This window comes from Chamaea fasciata, unplaced genomic scaffold (genome assembly GCF_029207755.1).
Source record: "Chamaea fasciata isolate MVZ Bird 193981 ecotype frontalis unplaced genomic scaffold, bChaFas1.0.hap1 SCAF_9, whole genome shotgun sequence".
Classification (NCBI taxonomy): domain Eukaryota; kingdom Metazoa; phylum Chordata; class Aves; order Passeriformes; family Sylviidae; genus Chamaea; species Chamaea fasciata.
Window position 1 is genome coordinate 9,689,869 of NW_027094094.1, and position 25,647 is coordinate 9,715,515.

General features: G+C 43.8%; 2 protein-coding genes across 6 annotated transcripts; one reads left to right on the forward strand and one right to left on the reverse strand.

The window, feature by feature from the left end:
• The first annotated feature begins 2,708 nt into the window (after window positions 1-2,708).
• On the forward strand, window positions 2,709-3,106 carry BBIP1 (BBSome interacting protein 1). The gene is made up of 2 exons (XM_066190941.1): window positions 2,709-2,766; window positions 2,846-3,106. The coding sequence occupies exons 1-2, from the start codon at window positions 2,721-2,723 to the stop codon at window positions 3,019-3,021; spliced, it is 222 nt and encodes a 73-aa protein (XP_066047038.1). The 5' UTR covers window positions 2,709-2,720; the 3' UTR covers window positions 3,022-3,106.
• Window positions 3,107-3,693: 587 nt separating this feature from the next.
• PDCD4 (programmed cell death 4) lies at window positions 3,694-22,316 on the reverse strand. Of its 5 annotated transcripts, none has more exons than XM_066190938.1 (13): window positions 22,246-22,316; window positions 18,187-18,334; window positions 16,939-17,033; window positions 13,374-13,670; window positions 12,731-12,825; window positions 11,080-11,193; window positions 10,648-10,869; window positions 10,288-10,385; window positions 8,649-8,763; window positions 7,714-7,821; window positions 6,542-6,652; window positions 5,651-5,790; window positions 3,694-4,444 (listed from the first exon to the last, which is right to left on the reverse strand). In XM_066190938.1, the coding sequence occupies exons 3-13, from the start codon at window positions 16,976-16,978 to the stop codon at window positions 4,384-4,386; spliced, it is 1,401 nt and encodes a 466-aa protein (XP_066047035.1). In that variant the 5' UTR covers window positions 16,979-17,033; window positions 18,187-18,334; window positions 22,246-22,316; the 3' UTR covers window positions 3,694-4,383. The 5 variants fall into 5 exon arrangements, with proteins under 5 accessions (XP_066047035.1, XP_066047031.1, XP_066047036.1 ...); XM_066190934.1 differs by lacking the exon at window positions 22,246-22,316 and adding an exon at window positions 21,923-22,050; XM_066190939.1 differs by lacking the exon at window positions 22,246-22,316 and adding an exon at window positions 21,979-21,997.
• Between the last annotated feature and the right edge of the window lie 3,331 nt (window positions 22,317-25,647).

A 25,647-nucleotide genomic window follows, 5' to 3' on the forward strand; every position in this document is an offset into this window, starting at 1 on the left:
GACTTCTTCAGCCCCGTGGAATGACACCAAGATAATGCACTGACTCAGCACAGTCCCATTGCAAGTGCAACGGTGCTTTTCCCAGATGGCAAACAGCTTCCTACCTATTCCTGGCAACTGGAAAGGCCTGTGAGAGAAATGAATGGGTGCTTGAGCACATGTCAACCGCAGAGGTCAAAAAGGTCAAAAAATGGGGTATAACTATGCTTTCTTTAGCAGAAGAGACTGGATCTCTCATCTGTAACTGGAAAATTCACATTTTTTATTCTTGTTTCTCTGCTAAAAAACCAAGGGGAAATAGGTCCTCTATGAAATGCTTTTCCCTCCTCTTAACTACAGCCACACCATTCTAGTGAATAAATACCAGCCTTACTCAAAACTAAACCCAGTCCTGTTTTTAAGGCACTTTGAAAAGTAGGATACTAAGCTGCATGCCCATGCCTCCCTCCTCTCTCTCATCCAGACCTCCCAGTCATGAAGGTGGTAACTATGATTTTTTTTTCCTCAGCAAAGGAAAAAAAGGAAGGAGGTGTCTTAAAAACAGACTTACTAGAAACTGTTGAAAACAACCTCCACAATCACGCCTGTCCCAGCGCTATCAGCTTCCTAGATAGGCTGCCAAGCTGGCATTTGAGTAGCTAAGAAAATTAATCTAGTACAGGATGCCAGACTCCTCAGTCACTAAAATGCTCAAGTAACAAACTGAGTTGACCATTGTTTCTTATCACCAAGCAAACAAACCCTGTTGGCAGGAAAACTACTTTTGGAAAGTGATTCCCTGCTCGACTGAGATGGGCTCCGAATGCACGTGTTCACAAAATACTGGACTCCAGGTGGCCATTGGCACTGTGAAGGACACTGGCAAAAAAACTGGCCTACAATTTGATTTCAACATCTTGCTTTCAGCTAAATTCTGTTGCTCTGCAGGCCATATTTGTTACCACAGGAATAACTCCTGCTTTCACAGTGCAAAATTTTCAGTCATAACTGGGTATCTTTTATGTTCATTTTTAGCCATTGCCATATCTAAGATGCTGAATCGGTTCTTAAAAACAAACTGACAAGCAACTACAAAATACTGATCTGCAAATTGCATGTACTGTTTAAAATGCCCTGGTCTAAAAACATCCATCATAAAGCAGTGCCTTGTCCTTTCCCTTCCAGTCAGCACAAAATACTGATTGGCACATGGAAAAGCACATCAGACAAAGGAGCTTTTTCACTGAAATCAGTGCGAATGCTTCTGAGCACTTCAAAGGGTAGAGAAGGGTGTCCCCAGCAAGCACATCCATTTTACAGCCTCATCAACGCCAGTTTTCTGACCTGAAAGTGGAATATGTTGGTAAAGGCAGAAAGGGCCCATGCTGCCCGGGACCAGCCCAGGAGTGTTATCTTTGGCCAGCTCCACAAAAGGCAGGAAGGAGGAGCCTTGCTCTCACCCTCTGTGGGTTCTGCTGGCCTCCAACCCAGCATCAGGCCAGGCTTCCAGCGAGGTGGAACCGGGCTACCTGAGGGATTGGCAGCTTCCTACTCTAGGGTGCTTAGAGGAAAAAGGAAATAGTTCTGGAACAATGCAAACAGAGGCTTTAAATAACTATCAGAGAGGTGCTGCTTACTGCAAGTTAAAAGTTTTATCACTACTCTCCCAGCAAACTTTGGATCCCATAGCTGACAGGCTCCACCTGAGCTAGCAGAGGGAAGCATGCAGACAGCCACCACCAAGGCAGAATGGAAAAGAATAATTAGCAAAGATCATTTTCTCCCTCATTTTACTCATCCATGGTCGTTCCCTGTGCATAGCAAGAAGCCAGATCTCAATCCCAAAAGGCTGAAAGGAGCCGTGCCCGCCTGCCAAGGCCAGGTTAGCAGGATTACCAGCCTGAGCTGCCAATCCCCAGGCACACAGGGTGTGCAGGGCTCACAGGCAAGCTCATTAGCAAACCCTAAAATTACAACACGTCCCGGAATCGGGGCTTGCTGGGGCATGGCCAAGGCACAGGACAGGTGAATCCCTCTCCACCCATCCCGGGTCACACGCGGCTCCCCGCGGGGGTTTCCCAGGGAAGCTGCTCCCGGTGGCAAAGATCCTCCGAAAGGCGGACCCCTGGGGGGGATCCCCCACAGGGTGCACTGGCCCATCAGGTTCGGCGACATCGAAGCCCTCAGTGTTTAGAAAGACAGCGGCTTTTACTGCTGTTTACATGTCAAACAGCAGCATGATTCACGTCGCGAATCCTGAGGCGCTGCCTGGAAACGAAAACCGGGACGCGTACGCCCTGGCCACGCCCGTCTGCTGGACGGTGTCTGCTGGGGATTTTATTTACAGAAGCAGAAAATAAACCATAAAAGCGCCTCAAAGCCTGAGTTCCGCGGCGGGCCCCGGCAGGCGGGCAGGCAGCGGCTCGCCGGGGCCGGGCAGGCCCGCGCAGGTGGGACGGCTCCGCCCCAGAGCAGAGCCCGGCGCAGCTGAGGCGGGGAGCGGCATCCCGGAATCCCGGGACCGGGACAGCCCCGGGGGAGCCGCTCCCGCCGCGCCCGCGGCAGCCCCGGCGCAGCGCCATGCCAACGACTACAATTCCCATCGCGCATTGGGGCAGCCGCGTTAGGCCTACCACTCCCAGCACGCATCGGGGGCACGACTGGGGTGCGTGGGCGCGGCGCCGCGCAGTGCAAGCTGGGAGCCGTAGTTCTCCCCGGGGGCGGTGCTGTGCGGAGTCGCCATGCCGGAGGGGACGGGAGCGCTCCGGGAGGTGCTGCCCAAGCAAGGTACCGGCGGCGGGCACCGCCCGGCCCTGCCCGCCCCGCCCGCCGCTCGCTCACGGCCCTTTTCTTTCTCCCTTTGCAGGGCAGCTGTCGGTGGAGGACACGGCCGCCATGGTGCTGTGCAAACCCAAGATCCTGCCGCTCAAGTCGGTGTCGCTGGAGAAGCTGGAGAAGCTGCAGAGGGCGGCGCTGGAGGCGGCCCAGCCGCCCGAGCAGGCCCCACCGCCGTCCGCGGGGGCCGCGCCGCCCCGGCAGTAGCGCGGGGAGGGTCGTGCCCGGCCGCTGCCGCCACCGGAGGTACCGCTGTGTAACGGGGCTGCGGATTAAAGTGCGGCCGGAACCAGGCGGTGGTGCCGGGCTGGGCGGGGAGGCCGCGTCGGGCGCTGTTGGTGTAGAAGTTGCGCTAGTCGCTGCCCAGGCGATGTTTTAAACGCGTCTTTAGAGGTACCAGAACCCCTCAGAAAGCGGGAGGAGGCGAGTTCTGCAAGCCCCTGCTCCAAGCCGGGCTTACCAGACCCGCTCGAGCACTGAAGCGCTCGGCTCCTAGAGCGCAGCGTGTTCCCAGCCCTGGAACAGCTATTCCCAACATTTGGGAACACCTGAAACCTTGACATGAAACAGACAAAACAAAGGAGAGGCTCTACCGCGTTCCTGTGAGTTTGTCTTCCTTCTTGAAGAGTGATCTGTCTTGTTCTTGAGCCAGGGCTTGGCGAAGCTCTGCAGCAAAGACACATTCCCACTATCTGTGCCAGCCTGGACGCTCCTACACAAGTCAGTTGTGTTTTCCAAAACAGATCTGGTAAATACTTACTTACCATGAGCTTAATTATTCTGTGCTCTCCTCCTAACTGCAATACCAAAGGGCAGCGTTAGATGTACTGCTTACTTTATTCTGTTTAAAATAAATAAAAAGGAGGCAGAAACAAGAGCTTCACAAAAAATATTTTTAATATGTTTTACCAGAACTTTTCACTTTTCCAGTTACATAGAAAAAAAGACAAGTTTGGTACTTGGGGCTGAAACCAACCAGTGTTCTCCCCTGAAACAGATGCATTCGTCTTGTGACCCAACTGTATTTTCTTGGGCTCTTTAAAACAAAGAAACTGCTAATTTTTTTTAACTCCCAAAGCACAGTATTTCTTTAGCAGCAATGGAAATGGGATCACAGCAGCTTAACTTGACCCTTCTATAATAAAGCTTTGTATAAACCAGTGATTTTATGATGACAGCACTGTCCTGGAAAGAGCGAGCGGCAGTCAGACATCGATGCACACGTGGAATGATTAGGTCATAGACATGGCACATACAGAGATAGCTTATTTCAAGGCACCACCACAGCAGAGTGGCCAGTTGTTCTACTATATGCCCAAAGAAAGAACACTTCTTCCTGAAATTTACAAAACTATTAAAAAAAAAAAAACAAGGAGAAAACAATTTGTACCCAAAACATGTGCTCTTAAAAAAATACGAACTGTGCTAAGCAACTCTTAAATTTGGTATGTCCCAGATGTGTATACATATATACATACACACACCAGAGGAGCCTGCATGTTGTATATATATCGACAGCCAGCTATGTTCCCTTTCAACTTGTAAGGCTTCAGGAGGCAGTTCTCACATTCAGTAGCTTTCTAGCTTCAGACGACCTCCATCTCCTTCACTCACAAAACGCTTCCTGCCCCTGTAAGAAAGTAGAAAGTATCTTTTCAGTGATCTACAGTAGCATTGCTTGTTTTTGTTTTTTTTCTCGCTGAGAAGAATCTTCTCTTGGGTCTAAGAAGTCAAATAGAAAGTTCAGCAGGGTTAGCAGTGATCACAATGTCAGCTCAGCTGCTTAAAAATGCTAGTTTGGAAACCTAGGAATGGTGGGTTTCTACTTAAAACTCCAGTACACAAACGAAAAATGCCTCTCAACACGTAACTGGTAACTAAAGTACAATCAAGCTTTTGATGCAGTGATGACTTTCAACCCTCCCACACACCCAAACCTGCAAAACATTTGATACCAACACACACGGTTTTAAGTGTGAAGTCCACAAATGGAGGCTGTTCTTGATAAAGATGCTAACATTCCAAGATCCAAATTTATCATAACCTGTCGAGATGGTTTAAGAACTCTTAAAATCCAAAATAAAAAAAACCTGTCAAGTAAATAGTATTCCCAGTCCATAAAACTGTGAATAATAGTTTTAACATCCTATTTTAAAATTTACATGTATTCCCCAGAGGAAGTGAAACTTATTAACTGTTTTGTGACCAGTAAGGAGGTTACAGCATGCTGATTAGGTACAGTTCACACACCATTATTTATGCTATGAGTAACCAAGCCATAACAAATCAAAAGCATCATATGAATCATAGGACAGATAGGAGAAACGGGGTGTGCAGAGCTTATCCCATATTGGTGTCCTGTTCCTTTTAATACAAAGATTAGGACTGGTTGTCTCATCTCAGAACTCTACTCTACTTTGGTAAGTTGAAACCATTTTTAAATGATTTTTTTTTTTTCATTTCCCCAGTACAGCTGACAGTTTTCCACTGTCACCTACATGGACATTGTGACACTGGATCTTCCAGCTTGGTGCTACACTGATTTCTCCCATGCAAATCAAGAAACCGGAGGAGAGGCTGCCTTTATCCTCTGGGGAGCACTGAGATGTGCTGCCTGGGATTCACAGGAGGCTGCCTTTCCTCAAGTATTTATCCCAGCCTCAACAGGTTCCACATCAGTGCAGCTCCTTAATGCACATTTTACCAGTCCAACTGTTTGTCCATCCTCCAGTTTCCACTTCCAGTCAGTTACACTTTGGTCCCAAGATGCTGCTTTCTGTAATCTATGATAGGAATGAAGAGCAGTGCCTTTGCCTGTCTACAATGAAACAAGTACCTCGAAGGGCAGAGGTCTCTCAGCGGTTTGGAGATGATTCCAGCCTGGAAGCATTCCTCTACAAAGCGCTCCAGCACAGAATAGGAGTGTGGCACGTCCAGGTTAATGTCTGGGATTTCACAGTAAACCCGTTCATAGCCCTGCAGTGTAAGGATTCAAATAATTTTGGGGTTATTCTAGGATTTTATCACAATGTTTTTAAATACCCTTCTGCATTCCAGAGGGTTTATTTTTTTTATATGGTTTCACAAACCTAAAGCATTGCAGCTACAAGTCAGTAGAGAAATAAGGTATATAATACTGGCCCATACCATGGCATTATACAAATATCTACATAAAAACACAACCTGAAAAAACTTCTTTAGAAGTCAGAAATCCAGACAGTATGAAATCTGTATGTTAGCTTGCCTGTTACTACATGGGAAGTAACATGGGAAGAAAATTATTAAGTCTTCCATGTAAGTGAACAAAATGTGGCCACAAATGACCAACAGAAGTTTATGCAGCAGGGGAGAGACTGGGGACAACCAGAGATGACTTCATCACTTCCCACTAGCAATACAGCTGGGTCGATTTTTATATAAGTGTTGATGTGGTCCCCAGTCTGCCCTGTGACAGAATTGCCGTCCTATCCTCATCCTGAGAAGTAAAGTCACAGATGATTCTAACTGTGCAAAATACTCGTTTCTATACTGCTCTACTTGACATTTGTAATTATTAGGCCTTTATTGTACTACTTCAGTCATAAAGGACTACCAGATAAAAAGACAAATTTAAAAGATGAAGCAATATTGCAGCATTTCAGATGATTAGTTTTAACCATTTAACTGCATAAAGGCAGCTGGAAATTTTGGAAGACTTTATGCAAAATTCTCTAAATGCCATACTTACTCTTTTCATTTGGTCCACAGTAATGACAGAAGACTTCCACAGAGTTTTCAACAAATCCAGTATCATTTTAAAGGTCTTTTCTCCAGTTGACTCCAAAACCAGTACAATGGCCTAAAACAAATCATGCAAGTGTTTTGACTAAAATGAAAGCACTGGCTCAGGTACAAGGTGTGTGACCATATGAGGTACAGAAAGGAGTGAACGCGTTATTATGAACTTCCTGGGGGAAAAAGCCCATTTACTACATGCACTGACAATTTCAGATTATTATTATTATTAAACAAAAACTGATGAAAAGTTCTTTGGATAAGATAAAAGGTATGAAAACCCAAAAAGAAACTAGACAGAGTGAAAAGCATTGCCTTTCTGTCTCTGGTTTCAGCACTACATGGCGATATCCATGTGGCTGCCGCAGTACAGATGGCAATTAATTAATTTTGTGAAATTAATTTTGCATCCATGGGGTTTTAATTTTGTATCCATGGGGGTTTCTTATCTGTGATTTCAGAAGGACTCAGAAGCTTAAAATCTGCAATACTGCACAACCCCCATCAACTGAAATGATTCTGTAGTTCTATTGTGAAGGAATTTTCTATAACAAGTCAATTTACTGAAAAGGAAAATTTTGTAGATTGTGGGTGTTCGGCTTTATTGGTAAACAATCATTTTCCAATTTGGCAGATAAAAGACTACAAATGGGAACAGTCTCCCATATAGGCTGGGTCTGAAATACGTAAGCTTTTGTGCTGGGTGAAACAATCCCACCCTGAAAAAGGTAACAAAAACAAAAATAAATTAACAAAAACAGGGAACACCCATTAGAATACCCAGATATCTGAAACTAGAAGGAAATAAACACCAAAGCAAAGCACCAGAAGGTTTTTTGTTGCTATTCCTCAGCAGAAAATAAACCGAGATCTTATTTTCAGGAACTTAGAATAATCTGAATTCAACTATTTAACCCCCCCCAAATTACTTCTGGATCTTCCCAGAGTCAGCAGCAGCTTACTTGTTGCACAATGCACACACAAATGAGCACACAAACCATTAACTTCACATGAAACAATTTAGTTATTCAAATAACCGAACAAGAAGCTTCAGATGCCAGTTATATTATTTGCAAGGCCACATCAAAATATTAGCAATTATTAAAGGGACTGATTTCTTCTTACTTCATATACAAGTTCATGGTGAAAATGGGGTACTTCCAGTTCCTGAAGACAGCGTTCTGCTTCCAATACATCTCCAGAAAGCAAATACTCTCTCAGCAGCATATCAATCTATTGAATTTTAAAACAAAAACCCAACACTAATGAGATACAAAATTTAAAAGCTGTCAACTGTTTTGATAATCCACTATCAGGCCAGCAGCAAGTTATTCCTCAAACTTGCTGCCAATGCTTTTATAAATGTAATTAAATTCAGGCATTAATTAAATGGAGACGTTATCAGTAACCTGAAACACAGTAAGCCAAATACCTATCCACAGTGGTGATACAGAAGCACCAAAATCATTGTTTTATAAGCAGTGTGTCACCATAAAAAGGTGCGTTTGGGTGTCATTAAGTTTATTCTCTCCTTTGAATGCCACTTCCTATCATTTGTTACACTCCGAACCTAGAAATTGTAACATGACTTTTTCCTTTAGACATGCTTACTTTATAGCATGGATCTCTTAAACATTCCTGTTTCTTCCTCTCTTTTTTCAGTCATTACTGTGCTTTTGATCAGCAATGCCAAAAAGATAATAGTTTATCTAGTTTAGCCAGTTTCATCTCGGCTCTTTTAATTATTTCATCACTTTATACTGGGAGGTCTTAAAAAGCTGAATGCTTACTACTTTTGCTTAAAGCAAAAAATAAACATATACTTGCAATACAGAATGTTTTACTAGCATGCTCCCACCAGTGACAAAATCAACAAAATTATCTACATCAGTTCTACTTCATATAAATCAATTATATAAAAAAAAAGTCCAAACAACAAAACAAAACCAACACTCGTGACATAAGACATCACTTCAGTAGGGGATACACGTCTCTCTTCCCTCTACCCCAAACAAAAAGCTTAGACAAGAACCAAGTGGAGAGAGGGGAGTTGTCATTACCTCTTTGACCAGGTGTTTCACAGACTGCTGGCCCCCTCCTGCCCCCCACACGCTGTCGATGCGCTTTCCCCCCTTGCTCATGCTCAGCAGCACCGTCGCTCGGTCCAGCGCAGCTCTAGAGGCAAAGTCAGCGCTTAAAACCTCATTACAGAACTCCAGTAAATGCACCTGCAACTTCCCCCCATGGCCACTTCTCCTCAGACAAAGCTACCAGGTCTTTGGGAAGGGGTCAGGGTTATTAACTCCACAGGGATCATTCGGATCAAAAAAACAGCAAATAAGCTCCCCATGTTGTCTTTCTGTCACCCTTACACTCCTGCTCATACCAGGGGACAGGTCACAATCCTGCGATGGCAGTAGATTAAATCACCAATGCAGAACCTCAAACATCCCCACAAAAAACAGCTGAATATTTTCTTATGCAGAAATGGATTGTATCCAGACTCCTCCAAGAATGCAGCTTGGCAGGTGGATCTCAAACAAAAAAGGACTGAGCTGCTGCCACACTCAAGAACAGTTCTCTACTGAAATACTATTTTCCGTTTGGGTCTGATTATGAATTGTGAAACCTTTAGAATTTAAGCCAAAGAAAACACTTCAGAAGGTAAATATGTAGTTGGAAAAATAGCACAAGCTAGGGATGCCTGCCAGTTTATTGAAAATGAATTTAAAAAAAAAAAAAAGGAAATAAGGTGAAAAAAAAGCAGTCTGGGATACAGTATGTACCATCCGTGTAAAGGAGAAACAGTTCTCCCAGTCCTCGTGCTGGGGACAAGCCAATAACAATAACTCTATTCACCGAGATTTAATGAGCAGGAAAGACTGGACAAGAAATAACAAAGGCAGCAAAGCATCCCAGATGTGCAGAATGCAGGCTACAATCCTTCAAATCACAAGACACATTTATATAAGTGACAGACAATTTTCTTAATTTGAGCCCCCAAGGTAGGCAGCTGAGAACTGCTCTTCCTTCTCAGAGTGCCCAGTTATAATCATTGCAAATGCAACTCCTGGAAGAAACAGGAGTTCAGCACCTCTGTATCAAGCCTGAAACATACACTTCTGGGGGTAAGAAAAATAAAACATGACTCATTATTAAAACATCCCTCTTTGTCAGAGATTGCTCCTTCAAACTTCTCACACTGACATGGAAAACAATTGTACTTCTTGACAAATAGAGCATTACAGAGCAAGTCTCGGAAATCACTGCACAAGCTTCAAACCTTTGTAAGGCAAAACAGTTAATCCCTTGTGTATTTCACAACATATTTACAGCAGCTGTCCTGATGCTATATTTACCCATTAATCACATTAAAGCTTTTTCTGAGACAAAACCTTCTATAACCACTTCTTTCAGCTCATTTTTCACCCTCAAACATAAGCTGAACAACAAACCTGACAAACTCAACTCAAATGTATTAATACATTTTTCAGAACTCAGTATTTCTCCTCTGACTTGAGTCATTCTGGATGTTGTTGGTTTTGCAGATTTTATGGTTTGTTTTTTTTTCATTTCAAATAAAAAAAAAAAAAGGAAGTTAAAGAACTCTATGGTTTATTCTGAAGCTGTAAATTCCTGATCATCATCTTTGACATTTGGAATAGAAATCTGACTCTATACAGAAAGCAAGGAAATTACCGAGCTTGGACACAATCCACGGTGCCTTTGTAGCCATCTATGTAGGAACTGCTTAGGATCCCATCTCCAACAGCTCTAGCAATGAACTGGCCCACCAACTGCAACAAAACAGAAGCATTTTAAATTAAATGCTGAATTTCAAAGAAGTTCTAAGTAGATAATTATAATGTGCTTGGTTTTCAGATTTTATTTAAATGAGCTGCTTCAAAGTGAAAACGCAGCCTGGGTAATTGGGAGAGGATTACAGACAGTAAGAAAATCAATAGATATTTTTCAAAACACGGAGTCTATTGCAGTTTATTTGATCTATTTTAGCCACAAAAAGCTTTTGACTACTGGCATAAAGATTTACAAATGTACCTGCGGTGCCCTGGGAGAATCCAACACCAATTCAGGTAGTTCTTTGAGCAGTCTATCAAAGGATTTTTCCACATCAGTTTTGCTTACTACTGTCCCACAAAGGTCGGAGATAAGCTTAGATGTCATTTCCCTGTGACTAGCCTTCCCCTCCAATGCCAAGGAAACAGCCAGCACTGGCACACTGTATTTCATTTCACCAAGGTTTAAATTCTTCAGCATCTCCTAGATAAGATAGGAAAAACAAAACAATGAGATTTCATAATTTTTATTATTTAAATATATAAATAGACCTCAAATAAATATTTATGTGCTTTCTTAAAATACATTTCTTGCCACCTTCTCTATAAACTCATTCATAGCTGGCAATTGCATTACCCTGTATCCCACAGCTTTGACCCCTAAAACAAAGAAACAAAAAGGACCATAACATACCGAAACTTCATTAGTATCTCCATGCTCAAAATACTCCTGGATGATTGGTGTTAAAGTTTTTTCAAATGCTCTTTCATCAAGAGGTAAAACTACTGTTTCATAGACACAGTTCTCCTGTTTTAAAAGACAACAAAAGCAGATAACCTTACTGTCTTTTCTTGCACCTTATGCAGCACTAATAGCATCAAAACAGTGGGGTTTTAACCCTTAATGCTTTTTCTTGGTAGTCAATATTCTGCCGAAAAACATTAGACTCTGTCTCTACTATTAAAGTGCAGACAATGCTGGCTAATTGTCATACTTCTTCATAGTCTGAATTTACTGTCAGCTGAATTCAACTGAAAGGCTGAATTTACTGTTAAACAATAGTAAACACACCGAACTCTGTTCCCAGGATTCAAGTGATACCGCAGGAGCAGAGGTCAAGTGGCTCCATACTGAAGGGAGGGCCCAGCAGAGCTGGCTGGGCCACAGCACCTTCCCCTGCAAGTGGCACTCCGGTTCCCTCCTCCTTGGTGACTCTGTGACCACACAAGTGGTGCCATGCACAGCTCACAGAAAAGGCATTTTCAGAATATTTGTGAGCAAAGGCATTCCCTGTGGGAAAAGAGGCACAAAGCAACTGCCTCATGTATCACCTGCAGTACCAGATCACCCTGCTCTAATTCAGTTCCCTACTCTGCACCTACAGAAGCAACATTCAGAGCAATACTACAGAGCTGAACAAAGACATCTGATCAAAGACATTTTTCAACCAATGTTTAATGGAAAGAAACTTTTCATGATCAAGAAGTATAGCAGAAATCAAAAAACCTATCCTTCCATCACACCAATGTTCATTCTTCATTAAACTCTGTTCTATGCACTAGCTCCATTTTTAATGGCTATTTCTGTTAATGTAAAGTGTCAAATTTTAGGGAAAAATGATCCTGGAAGAAGGTTTAGATATTCTCACATACCATTCTTTCAGCAGCTATGCTATAGCAAACAGCCTCTACTCAAAGGACCACCACTGTTCTGCTTATGTCATACAGAATGTACTTGTGGTCAGTCTTGCAGTTGTACTGATCTCAGAGACTTTAGCAAACTCTGTTTGTAATCACCATTTCCCCTTCAATGACAGAAAGACCCTCTGCCCAATAAGCTTTGCTTTCTTTCCCCTTCCCCCAGTAATATGGCTGAAAGATACAACCTTCCATAACATACTCTAAATAAACATATGTCAACAAAATATCCAAGGCTATCACCTTCATGAAGGGTTTATACCAAGCAGACAGGACATTGCATGGGCTGGAAATACAGAGAAGAGAAAAATCTATAAAGGATACTGTCCCCACTAAAGTCCCAACTTGAGCAAGTCTGTGTTGCATTTTTAACACAGTGTCTGTGTGCAATATGGAACAGCAGTGGAGAACGCACCTGGAAAAGGGATGCTGCTTACTTAGGCACAGAAAGAGGGCTTGGGGTAAGCTTTGTGAGTATTACACTGTGACTTCTACACTAGCTGACTTTTTACTAGCCAGTAATCTATTCTTGAGCATAAAAATGAGCATTTCAGTGCAGCCAGGCTGACATTCACGTTAATTCACAAGGCCATTGAAATCGATAAAAGGAAATACAAACCAACACTGCAAAGAAACTATTTGCATACCTGGTCATCATCATAATTAGGATCCTTAATATCTACTTCTTCCACATCATACACTTGACCTGGTGTTCCCCAAACTCCTTTACCACCTGCTCCACCTGGCAAAAATATGGGAGAATAAGTAAGGACTGACAGTTTACAAACAACACTTCTGATTTCAACACAACGTTCTTTCACTTAAAAGTCATCTATCATTGCTTGTGCCCATCTCCTGACTAACAGTGTATGCTGAAGAGGGTGTGTTTGTCTGACAAGTTCCCACTTCCTCAGCCACTTTTCATCACTTTCCAGTAAGACACTACAAGCAGTATGGACTGCACAAGAATTACTGAAGGTTGAAACCGTACTTTCAAATCCAAATACGATTTAAATTTGCATTAGTAACAGTCCCATGAACCACCAACAGTTCAGACTTGTGTATTAAGCCTGCTAAGGAAACGTACTTCCCTTGAAGACAGATGTTGATTGATCACAGACATATTAGATTTGCTGCCACCTGCTATTGCCACCCACTAATTAACACAAAGGGCCAAATGCCTGCACAGAGACTGTGGTTTATGAAAACGATTCCCAGCAGAATAAACTGTACTGTGCTTTGAACAAATCTTTATTTTTCTCACTCTACTCTTCCCAAGGCCCCACCAACCTTTCTTTGGTAGCCCCCTTCCCTTTCCAGAGCGGGATCGCCTGTCCAGGAGTTTCCCCTTTGGGCTCGTTGGTACAACCCCAATCTTCAGTGTCTCTCCATTCTCACTGACAGAGTCTCCTCTCCCAGAATCTCTAGAAGAGTTTTTCCTCAATCGTCTCTTTGCTTTAGCATTTATTTTGGCTTCAGTAATTGAAGTTGCAGGAATCCAATTTCCATTGATTTCACTTTTTCGTTCCTCAGACACACCATTTTCTTCATCACCAGAAAATGGAGCATCATTTAGATTCTCAAGTTCTTAAAAACAAGACAGAAAAAAAATCTTTTAAACAGTTTTATATTGGAATACCAAAACACACTGCATTTAGAAAGGATTTTAACATCATATAGAACTCTTGTTTTCAACAGTGTTAAGGCAAACATTGTTTTTAAGGTATGTCTACATATTGCAGTAATAAAAAGTTCCTTATTCCCCTGCACAAAATATCCACAATCTAAACAGAGCAGATGTCAAGAGCTGGAAAGCAAATTAATAAAACCATACGTAAATACATAAACCACAGAAAACCCCACCCTTGTTAAACAAAAACCATCCAAACTCCTCAGTGCATTAGATCTAAGTGCCTCGTTTTCACTCCACCCACTCTTCTCTTAATTTAGAAACAAATGAAACTGCCAATACAGTACATTCTGTAGGAGCTCACCAATGTTACACGACTCGTCACCAAAGTGAAATTAACTCCCTAAAGCATGGACCAACATTCCCCTTATTCAATTCAAGGAATTTCAAACACAGCTTACTAGAATACGGAAGAATATAAAAACATCACTACTTTATTTTTTGTTTTTAAAGTTGTGTGGGGGAAAAATGCTGTTCAACACAAAGCTTGGAGAGCTTGGTAATGAAGACTCCGAGAATACACAGTCCTTTGAATCACTGGAATCTCTCTTCTCTGTGAAATGTCCCTCACTGTAGCTTCTGTCAAGACTGTTTCTAAGCACAACACAATTGAATATAATAGGTTTGTTTTGTACCCAACAAAAAACTCTCTCACACCTTAAGGATGTGTACATATCTCAGAGCACCAAAAAGCACAGGAACTTCACTCTCGGAGGAAGATAATGTACATTTAATGTTTAGGTCTGAAGTCTTATTTCACAAAGTTAAGTTGTTCCTCACTTGTGCTGCAGGGTTCAGCAGAATGTCTTACTTAGAGCATTATAAACAAAAGCTTTGACAAACTATTCTTCCCCTTCTTAAGGAATCAAGATTCAAAAAAGAAAAAAAAAAGAAAAAGCACCTGAGAACCTGTTTACATTCCAGCGAGTACCCTGGGGGTCCTTGCAAATTAGAAGACCCACAGACAGAGAACAGCCTCAGCTCTCTGTTACACAGTTCTCCATTTCTTTAGAACTGAGCAGAGTCCTAAAGACACAACCCAGAGCCCCACCACGAGCAGGGCACTAAGAGGGCACTCAGAAGAAGCTGCTTTTCCAAAACTGCTTTACAGAAAACCTCACTGCCATAAACCCAGAATATGAAGAGTATTCAAAATTTACATTTTAACCTAGCTAATGTATTAATTCACCCTTCTGATACCTTCTCATGAGCAACATGCATTTGGCAACATTTCTCAGAATTATGTTTTTGCACTTCAAAACAAGTTTATGAAAAACTGTTTTTAAAGCAAAATGGACTAATAAAATATTGCCAATCTCCAAGTATTTACCCATATCAAAGAGTGTATTAAACTGAGCAAACTTTGATGGAACTGCCTTCTTTGTGATCAAAGAAATAACATTTAGATACTGGTGTTCACAGATGTGAATGCTACAGCTGAGCAATAATGCAGCCATTCCAGACTAAGCTTCATCTTTCCACTCATTACTCCCACAAAAGCATTCCTTTTACGCTTGCAGCAAGCTAAAAAAGAAAAGCATGCATCACATCCAGGAAAAGATTTCTCACAAGCAGCTTTCTCTGTTTGTCTAACATTTTAATAAAACAATGAGAGATTTGCATAAAGCTAACAGAGGGGGAAAAAAAAGCAAACCCAAACAGGTTTCCTTCCTCTCATTCCCCAGGAGACCCCATCAGCAAAAACCAGCTCCTCTCAGTCAAATGCACTCAAATTCTTCTTCATGCTCAGTCTCCCATGAATTTCTCCAGTTCAGACCTGAGACCTGGCTGTCCAGAAACTCCACTCATCAGTGACCACAGACTTCTTTCTCAGTTTCCAAAGAAAATGGCCAACAATTAACACAAGTCAGTCCTTACTCTGACAGCCAAGGACTAAAGGGGAGGCTACAGTCCAACCTCTTTACACAACCCTAATCTCAGGCTCAAGACTAAAGGAAATCCTCCACAGGAAACATCCAACCCATAAGAATTGGTATTTCTCACTGCACTTCTACACTCTTTTTTATATAACTCTGTAACTTCCAGCTGCAACCTCTTTCTCCATAAATATGGTAACCAACTTACCCTCTACTATTAGTTACCTAGTTAGGCTTGAAAAACAGACTGAACTATACTATTTTCCAAAAACTTATAAAATAAAATAATAAGAACCTATGAAATGCTGCAGATCTTTCTTCCAGTTCCTCATTTTCACATCACATAACATATACAGGCAGTAACAGTCTTCAATCAACTTTAATACTTTGCTTACTATATATTAAGAAGTTACCCAAATTTATCTCATTACTCTGCCACTAAGCCTAGCAGGCTCACTTAGAATCTGTGCTTTTATGGGCTACCTTCATTAACAAAGCCTTCCACCAATTTAAACTATCCAAACTCTGTCCAGCTCTCCTGCAGCTTTCCACCTATTATCCAAATATCATTCTAAAATGTTGATGACCAAAGTGTCTTCTGCATTAACCTAATTCTGCTTAAATATCAGAAATCACATGGAGTATATTGACTGCCACCTCAACTGCATTACCCACCATCTTAAAATATATCCATGTTATTCTGAAAAACCTCTTTGACATCAGTCAGTGCAGACCATCATAACCTTTGGAAGATACAGAAAACAACAGGACTCTGTTACCCTGACTAAGCATCATAAAATAAATGTGTGATATGGACAAAACAGTCCATGTCATGGCAGTCTCTTAACATGTACTTCCTAAATTTTTCCCATGCCAGCCCACTTCCAGTCAAGCCCTTCAATATTTGTTTCCCCTAATTTTAAGGTAAACTTTTGCATAAAAGCAGAATTTATACCTCTTACACATCTACGCATTTTACTTTTAAGTTTATCCTTTTCTTCACACCAGCGCTACTTGAACTCAGATGAGAAGGAAAAAAGTGCAGCTACTATCCAGTATCTTACAGAAATGCTAACTTCATTATTATAACAATTTTAAAGAAACATAGTAGAGCAGGATTCTATGATATATAATTGAAAGAACTATTCTGTAATTTTTTGAATAATTTTTTTTAAACCAGTATTGTTAAAAAATTATCAGGTGGACAATTTTTTCTACAGAGAACACTTCTGGTCAGCTAAGCAATTTTAACTAAAAAAACCCCAAACCAACTGAATATCTTACTTACCTGTTGGGGTAATATAAATGTGTTCCTTTTCTATTTCCATAGCTGCTTAACAGAGCTGATTGAAATGTGAAGTCTTAATGTTTTCCCTCCAAGGCCTAAACAGGAACAGAAAAGCTTAGAGAACAAAAAACACTAGACCAAAGTAAAATGCAAAGGTTTTTACTCACAAAATATAAAAATGGGGGGCTTAAGCTATAATTAACTATTAGTAACAGCTGAAAAGTTCCTGGAAGGTAAACAGTGCAGCAAGAGAGAAGCACCACAGTCCAACACATCTAAGCCTGGATGCCTTAGCAGCTGCCAGTTCTGTGCCTTATAAAGGGGCAAAGGCCGTTATTTTAAGGCTAAAAGCCCCATGTATGCAGCTTTTTTTAGCTGATAAAAGCCACCTCTATCAACCTAGACTGTCCTGTTCTGCCCAGTGGTTATCTGTATGAGTGCACAATATCAATGTTATTGTTGCATCCACGAGAAAAACGTTCTTCATGTGAATGACGTTGATAAAATGGTCCCAATTTATCGAGTTCAGCCCAGCCTTTAGAAAACAAGCTCATTTTTGATCCTCCCCTCAAGGACATAGTCTTTGTTTTACTGTATGTGTACTTATAGCTATCAAGCTTTCACATCTGTGCTTCTGCACCCTTCAAACACTCCTTGCAACCACTATTCAATCTGCAAGGGATAAAGTTCTCCTCGTTTAAACACTTCTTGTTTTCTGCTCCTCCTTCTCCCCCTCCCTAGCAGCTGCTGTTCTCCAAACCACCCCATGTCACTGTGAACAGGATGGCATCATCCATCTTTCCTTCACATACACAAAAAATTAAGCAGTCCCAGAATTCCCTCATACACTTCTTCACAAATCCCTTCACAGGCCTGGGAATATTACTGGTATTTGGGTCTGTCCCATAAGAATTCAGGAGCCCTTTTTTCCCCATCTCATCCTTTGCTGCCCTCAAAACTGTTCACCGTTGAGTGGCAAGATTGTGACACCAAACAGCTGCATTCCCTTCCCCTTTTCTTCTCTTCCCTTGTTTTCCCCTTTCATGCCCACTTGCCTGCCACAGACCCATTAAGGGTAAATGATTCATCACAGACCGTTGGCCATAAAGAAACTCTGGTGTGGGGCACAGCATTCAGCTGTCGTGGTCCTGTATTTCCCAATGCCAAGCCAAACAGTTCCCAGCCTTGTGCAATAAGAGTCTTCCCCACCCCACACATTTTTTTAAATAAACATTTTTCGTGAGTTACCTCAAGCAATCATTCAGGAGTTCTCAAGCGTTCCCAGTCACTGCTGGCTGAGATATTTTTCCGTGTGAGTCTCAGTCTAATCTGCACAAACTACCTTCTAAGAACAGCTTTATCCTTCCTAGTGGAATGTTCCATCAGTTGTCCACCTCTTGGGAAAAGACAAAAAAGGACAAAACCTGTGTTAAATAATAATCACAGCTTTCATCATTTGCAACCAAGTTCTAAATTTCAAGTGGAGAAATGTTCTTCCCATACAGGACCCTAGCTGAAATCCTCCACCTGTGGCAACGTAGTAAGTAACAACTCAACTTCCACGTGATGTCATTCTGAGATTCAGCACCCTACTTCATTTATAACAAGGATGATGGAATCTCCAAGCCTTACAAGTCCTGCTGTCTGATACTTATCAGGAGATAGGAGTTATACTCTCAGTTTAGCAATGCACCTTCTCACTAACTGAAACCAGCAGATTGCTGGAGCTTCAGGATGCTGCAATTTATCACTGTATCCAAAACCCATCACTTTCTGATTTGCACACTTACATCACACAGCACTACCAATGAAACTCGAACTCAATTCGCAAAACTGCCTTAAAAACATCAGAATCCATGTTGGAAGAGATAATACAGGAACAAAATGGACAGAAGCCACTTTAGGCAGCACATACACGCCATGGAAATTTTTAAGATGAATCAGTGATATGAACAGTACTTTTAAACTAGTTCATAAGACAAGGGTGTTTTTTTAAGTCACGAAATCCACCAATAAAACACGCCTCATGCTCTGTACCACTACCATTTCTTGCACTCCATCTAAACAGGCAATTCTACCTCAGCAGGCACATTAACCTTTAGAAACAACACACGCAGCAGGACAAAGCTTCCAAAAGTTATCAAGACCTCCCGTAGGTGTAAAGCATCCCTGAGTAACATCCCCATAGCATACACTTTTTTTCCCTTCTCCCTAACTTTAGGCAAACATCCCCCATCACCGAAGCTTTGGAGACCTGCCAACACCAGCTGCTGTTCTACAGCCACACATACAAAAGCCACGATAAGATTCGGTAATCCTACCAACCCCGTGCCGCCGGCCGGGACCAACGGCGGCGCAGCGCCGGCGCTGAGGAGCGGGGGGGACTGACGGCTCAGGCCGCGGGACCGAGGGCTGCAGGCCGCCGGGAGCGGGGCCGAGGGCTCGGGCCGCCGGGGCCGGGCTGGCGCACAGGGACGGGCCTGGCAGTGGCAGCCGCGGCCCGGGAGCGCCCGCAGCTCCCGGGATGAGCCCGCAGCAGCGCCGCTCCCTCAGGGCCGCCGGGGCCGGGCCGCGTCCCCCTCAGCCGCCGCCGCGCGCGCGCCCGCTACCGGCCGTGCGCGCGCCCGCCGCCCGGCCCCGCCCCCGCGCGCGCGCCCGCCCCCTGCCTGCCTCTGTTTTCTGCCCCAGCGACACGGCCACCCGCGGCGCGGCCATTGGCTGGCTGCCGCCCGCCCCGCAGCCAATCGGCGGGCGGGGGTGGGGCTCGGCCGCGCGTTCGGCTCGGCGGGAAGGCCGGGGGAGAGCGGGGAGGGCGAGACCATCGCGCGTGGGTCGGGGGGGGGCGCGGGGGCCGGAGGCGCACCTGAACGGCGCCCTCCATTTCCCTGTGAGACACGGCCCGGAGCGCCCGCACCGGGATAGCAACGCCTGAGCCCTTCCGTGGAGGGGGCAGGTGTGAAGCGGCAGCCCCCGGGATGTGGGAGAACGGCTCCTCACTTCCCGCCTGGGGGTGCGGGTGTTAGCGCCGGGGCAGCCGCGGAAACGCGGCAGCTGCCCGGTTCCTCCTCAACGTGCTGTCCTACTTCTTTAATTAAAAGTCTAATTTTTTTTTTCCTTTTCTGAAGCAAAGCCATCAGAAAAATAAATATATACATCTTTCCTGCGTGTGTTTCTCTCTGCTGACAAGGGGAGTTCGGGCCTTCGGCTGCCTCCCCACACAGGCCCGTCCCTGGGCGCGGGCGCGCGGTTCGGGCAGGGCGGCGGGGAAGCGCCGCAGCCGGCGGACGGGATTCCTGCTGCTCAGCCCGTCGGCGGGACCAGGTGCTGCAGACACCTTCTCCTCTGCTGAAACGCCTAACACGCTGCACGTTTAGGGTTGACAGCCAAACCGTGCATGTCCGTCCACAGCCTTCCAAACTTTCCGCCTTGTTTTAGTTTACATTTACCCTGTTTACTCTATACGAACTGCCTGAGGGCACGCACCTAATTAGAGATGACAGTGACCTCTCATTGTCATGTGCTTCGCCTCCATTCAGGTCTCTCCTCAAAGCTCAGCTCACCCTTTGTTTTCTCTCCCTCATTTGTCACTCCAGAGAGCCCCAGCAATGAAGGAAGCAAATACAGATCCCTTCTGCTTTGGTACTTGTGCATTGCAGGATTTTCCAGCTGCCAGCAAGAGAAGCCTCCTCAGTTAACCAGATTATGGCTTGACTTTTGTTGTAGTATTAAACATTTTTCCCGTATAATTCTACTCCAGATTGGTATACTTCTGATTGAAATAAGAGCCAAAGTTCCCTTGTGTAAGAGCCTCTGAATTAATTTACTGGCCTGGCTCTCCATGAATCATCCAAAATAGGTTTAAGATTTAAAACAACAATGATCTGTTAAAAGAATGTGCAGCACGATTGACATGTTTTCATGATATGTTCCCCATCAGCCAAATGACAGAAAACCTTTCGTGCTCATGAAGACACTGAATTGCAGACTTTTTCAAGTCAGAACAGTCCAACGTGCTCACACAAGATTTTTTTCACATGCGACCTAGAGGCAGTTTTAAAAGATGTTGTTTCCCCATCAATCAAAAAATAGTTCCTAGTTTGCTCTTTGCACCTCTGCTGACTTGTGCGTACCAAGCAAACCACCACAGTGTCATCACCGAGATTTGGAAAATAAATTCTACCTATTAACACTGATTGTGGAATTCAGCTTCCCTTGCAAGGCAGAGTGGGGCTTTAAAGAGATTTTTCGGTAAAGAAGAAAGAGATGACAGAGAGGCTAAAACACTAACCAGAACCTGCACAAGAGAAGATGGCACAAAATACAGCATCATGCCAATTACACCTTTTAAAGCACCATGGAAAATTGCTAGAGGATTTCCTGCTAAAGTTTAGGACTGGATCACTTCTAAGAGGCCTAAAAGCTGGGTCAGTAGTCAAAAGAAGATGAAAACCCCCAAACCATCCAGCACACCTCCAGACAAGAAAATTGTGTGGTTTTTCTTTCTTCTGCTGAATGTCTCTATTAGCTACTGGGTTATCAATCACTGAAAATCTCATCTGCACATATTTCCTCATTTCTAAAGCACTGTGATCTGAAAAAGAGCTGATGTGCATGAAAAATAATTTGTATTTTTCCGTTGTATCAACCAGCCTATGAAAAAACATCAACTCTTTTTCCCTTTCTAACCTCAAACCTGCGGTAACTAGAAAACAGCTGATCACACGCTAACCTCTGAGGTGTAGAGACCTACTCGCTCCCTCCTGCCCTCCCTCCCCCAGACATATTAACAGCAAACATACCACCAAAATCCCCATAAAAACAAAACAGCAAAATTCCTCCTCTCATAGGAAAAAAAAAAAAAAAAAAAAGGAAGAATAATAATAATAAACCTCTTTGGGCCGTTTCTGGTGGATTTGCAGCTCGAGGCAGCCAGCGAGGGGTGTTCAGCTGGACCCCGCTGCCCGACACCTGCACCCCGGGTTACCTGTGCCTCAGCCGCCCGGCCCCTGCTGCGCTTCCACCCCTACAGTCGCCGATCACCTGGAGCAAAATGCCTGCACGCAGGGGAGCAGGTCACTTTCTAGCAGTCTTCCTTCCTTAGAGCCTGCTGGGTTGTTTTCAAACTCTCCCCTCCCTTTCTCACATGCAGGCCAAGCCCTCCCGTAACACCCAGGGGAGGAATCCATTGGCTGGAGTTCCCCAAAACGCGTGGAGCAGCCCTTCCCCCCGTGCCGTGCCTGGTGCACAATAGACACCGCGTGTCTCCGCGCTGCCCCGGCCGGGCTGCCGCCGGCCTTCGCTGCTCACCCAGCTCTGCCTGGGCTGTGCTGCGGTGACTCACGCAGGGCTTCCGACCTCCCGCACCACAGAGAGCAGTGAAAAGCAGACAGAAGTTGCCTTGGCTTGGAAACACCACCGAGCATTTCCCTTGCTCTCCCCACTGCGGATTTTTCAAAGTTTTACTTTCTGTTTTAAATGTTTTCGATAGGCAGCATCTGTGCTCCTGACACCTCAGCAGTGCTGTTTGATTACAGTCGAGTCTGTTACTGTGTCACTTGGAATAAGAATTTCCACACATAATGCAGACAGCAAAAATGTATCATATCTGTTAAATCAATCTGCTCTGTTCAGTTGCCTGTCTCTTGGCCTTCTGCTTTCTTTCCCTTCAACTACTTTTACTTTTGCATCTTCGGCTAAGGTACCTTCATGAAATGAACTGCGGACACAGCAAACCCATTCTTCTTCATCAGGCAGCGTCAGCTCCAGGTTGAAAGGGTGTTAAAACACGCCTTCACTTTTTTTAATGCTCAGTAATTAGAGCAGCTTTTGAAGATCCTCGTGCAACTCCATCCGAGGGCTGGGAACGGGGCTGTGCTGCAGAGCTGGGTGTGCAGCGCCTGTCGGGGCTGAGCACCCTTGCGAGGTGGAGAAGGGATCGCGTCGCGTTTGCCTGAGCACGGAGACTGAAGTGTCACCCACTGCCGTGGCTTTGCAGGAACGCTTTCTCGAACCGCTGCCTTCCCATCTCTCTCGTGGCTTTCCAGGACTCGCCCCTCACATTGCACAAGAAGCCTCCCCTGCTCATGGTTCTGAGTATACCCTTCTGGCAGCGGCAGCCCCGGGTTTGCTCCGTAAAACTGTTCCAGGCACGTCTCCTCCGTGCTGCCGTTGTCATCTGTTCATTCTTGCCTTAACAAAGGGCAATCACGCATCTGAAAGACGCTTTAGTGCAAAGGGCTGAACTTGTGAAACGTGCAGAAAAATGGGAGTACTTGATTTAAGAGCTCCAGACAGTGAGTTCATTTAAAAGCTAACAACCAGAAACACAAAATGCTACCTCTACCTCAGAATAATTGTCCCTTTTTACTGGTTTACTGTGAGAGAAAATCTTAGGGAGCCATTTATTAAAACAAGGTGTGTTATTGCCTTGTAATTATTATTTGACAAGCTGAGGTCCTGTGATTAATAAATCATGTGCCTGCTTTTTGTGTGTATATAATCACATGCTCTATATTTATATGGACAGAGGGTTACAGAACATTTACCTTTGTGCTTAGGACTGGCAGGAACTTCTGTGCTATCAGGTCTCCTATCAAAGGCACCACGTGATACAATCCTTATCGTGACCTTGCCAAGTTCCATCCTCAAAGCAGTTCAATATTTTGCATGAACGACTGCAGTGGGGAGGCCATTCTAGAACCACATTGTCAAATGGTTGGTAACCATCTTCTGATCAGAACGTCTGATGCCTCCTTTTGATCATTTATTCTGTACCAGCACTGGCCCTTAGCACTTTCAGCTCTTCTCTCTTCCCTTCCTGGGAGTATTTATGCAGAGAAAGCCTCATGCTCACAGTATTTGCTTTGCAAAATGAAGTGAGATAGCCTCTCCTCAAACTCAGCCTTCAGTGCAGCCTGGGCTGCCCCTCTCCTGCTGCCTTCCAGGATTGCATTTCTCACTTCCTATTTCCACTGTTGACAAGCTCGGTCACTTGGTGATCAAAGTATGAACTGCCAGGGAGCTTGTAGGAAAGGCTTTGGTCATTAGTGTCTGTGACCTATCTGCCTTTCTCTGTCTAATATTTCAAGCCTCCTTTCTCCTGAGGTTGCTTCATATTTTCTGTCATCAGCAAATTCACCAATTCTCCAGTAACACTAGTGCCAAGCTCATTTACAAAAGCACTTTGCCAGATCTGCAGAGTGATGCTTAACACTCCCCTGGTAACTGCCCTCCAGGCTGACAGCCCTGCTGCTCTTACACGGGGTCTTTAAGGGGTTTGTACCTTGTGCAAACTCACCTCTCCCTTCTCTTAAGATCTTTCCACGCGGCACCGTATGAAATGTGCAATGTAAGTCCAGAGAGATGAGATTCACCCCATTTCCTTCACTAAGCAAAAGGCTTGCAGCTTGCCTTACCCAAGAAAGATAAATGGGTTTGATAAACCCATTTCATCTCATGCCATTTACCTCCCTCTCTTCTGCTAGCCTTTCCTTCACCATTTTTTTCTGAATCTGTCCTTACATTATTAAGCTGAAACCTTCATGCCTCTTCTTGCCCAAATCAGTTTACTTCTTCTGTGCAGGTTTGCTGTACTCCTGTCCCTGACTGAGGGACCTGTTAAAGACATCGGGCCAGTTCTTCCAGAGCTCTGGCATGTGGATTAGCCCGTTCCTCTGCCTTCAGCGCAGGAAGCAGCCCTGAGATTTGCTTCTGCCCTGGCCACAAACATTACCATACCCCCATCCTATTATCCCTCACATCTGCAGCCACATGATTAACATCCTCAGCAAAAGTTAAAGCAAAGTATGAATTCAGGTTTTGCACATACCCAATGCATATTAACCTCTATCCCCTATAATTTCTTCTTCCTCCTGTTTTCTTCAGCCATATGCAACGAGGAAAAACTTTTCCCCATTTTTATTAATGTCCTTTAAAAGACAAAACTCTGACACCTTTTTGAGACATAGCTTTTATACCCAATCGGTTCTTTTGCTTTTTAAAATGATTCCTTGTAATAACTGTTCATTCTAAGTAGCATTTCTGAGGTATAAATTCATTCAACTGCAGCATCTATCTCCAAGCTTTTCCCCTTGCCTGGGTTTTATTTCCAGTGAAGTTAACTACAGTTTTATCCCCTGTCCTGGAGTCTCATCGCAGTGAAATTTAGACATGTAAATCCCCAAGCTCCTAAGGAAAGCTGACTATATGGATTAGTTCCTGTTATATATTTAAATACGCCCCTTGGAACTCGGAAGCTGTATAAGTCACGCCTGCCTTCAGAAATGGGATATAATATGATATAAATGGGATACAGTTTATGACTAAAAAGCCTGCTGCATCTCAAGTCTCCAAGAAAAAAATTTGACCAATGTGGATTTTCATTATAGTTTTGGGGTAAAAATAAGTAGCTAAGTGGTAGAACAGAAGTAGTTTGGTTTGTGTTCTTTTTTTTTGTTTGTTTTTGTTGTTGTTTTGTTTTGTTGGGGTTTTTTTTAACCTTAGAAATATAACTGTGCCAGTCGCCTTTTGTGGTAAACACTAACAAGGTTTATCTCACTGGGGCCGAGAGACTCAGTCAAGATCTTTTCCTGACCATTGAGGTCTAAATGTCCACGTGCTTTTCTTTACCCCATTTCACATCTGCTTTTTTCTCCACCTCTCCTCTCCCTCCTTCTGACTTTCCTCCCAGAAAACAGGACACTGTCCCTA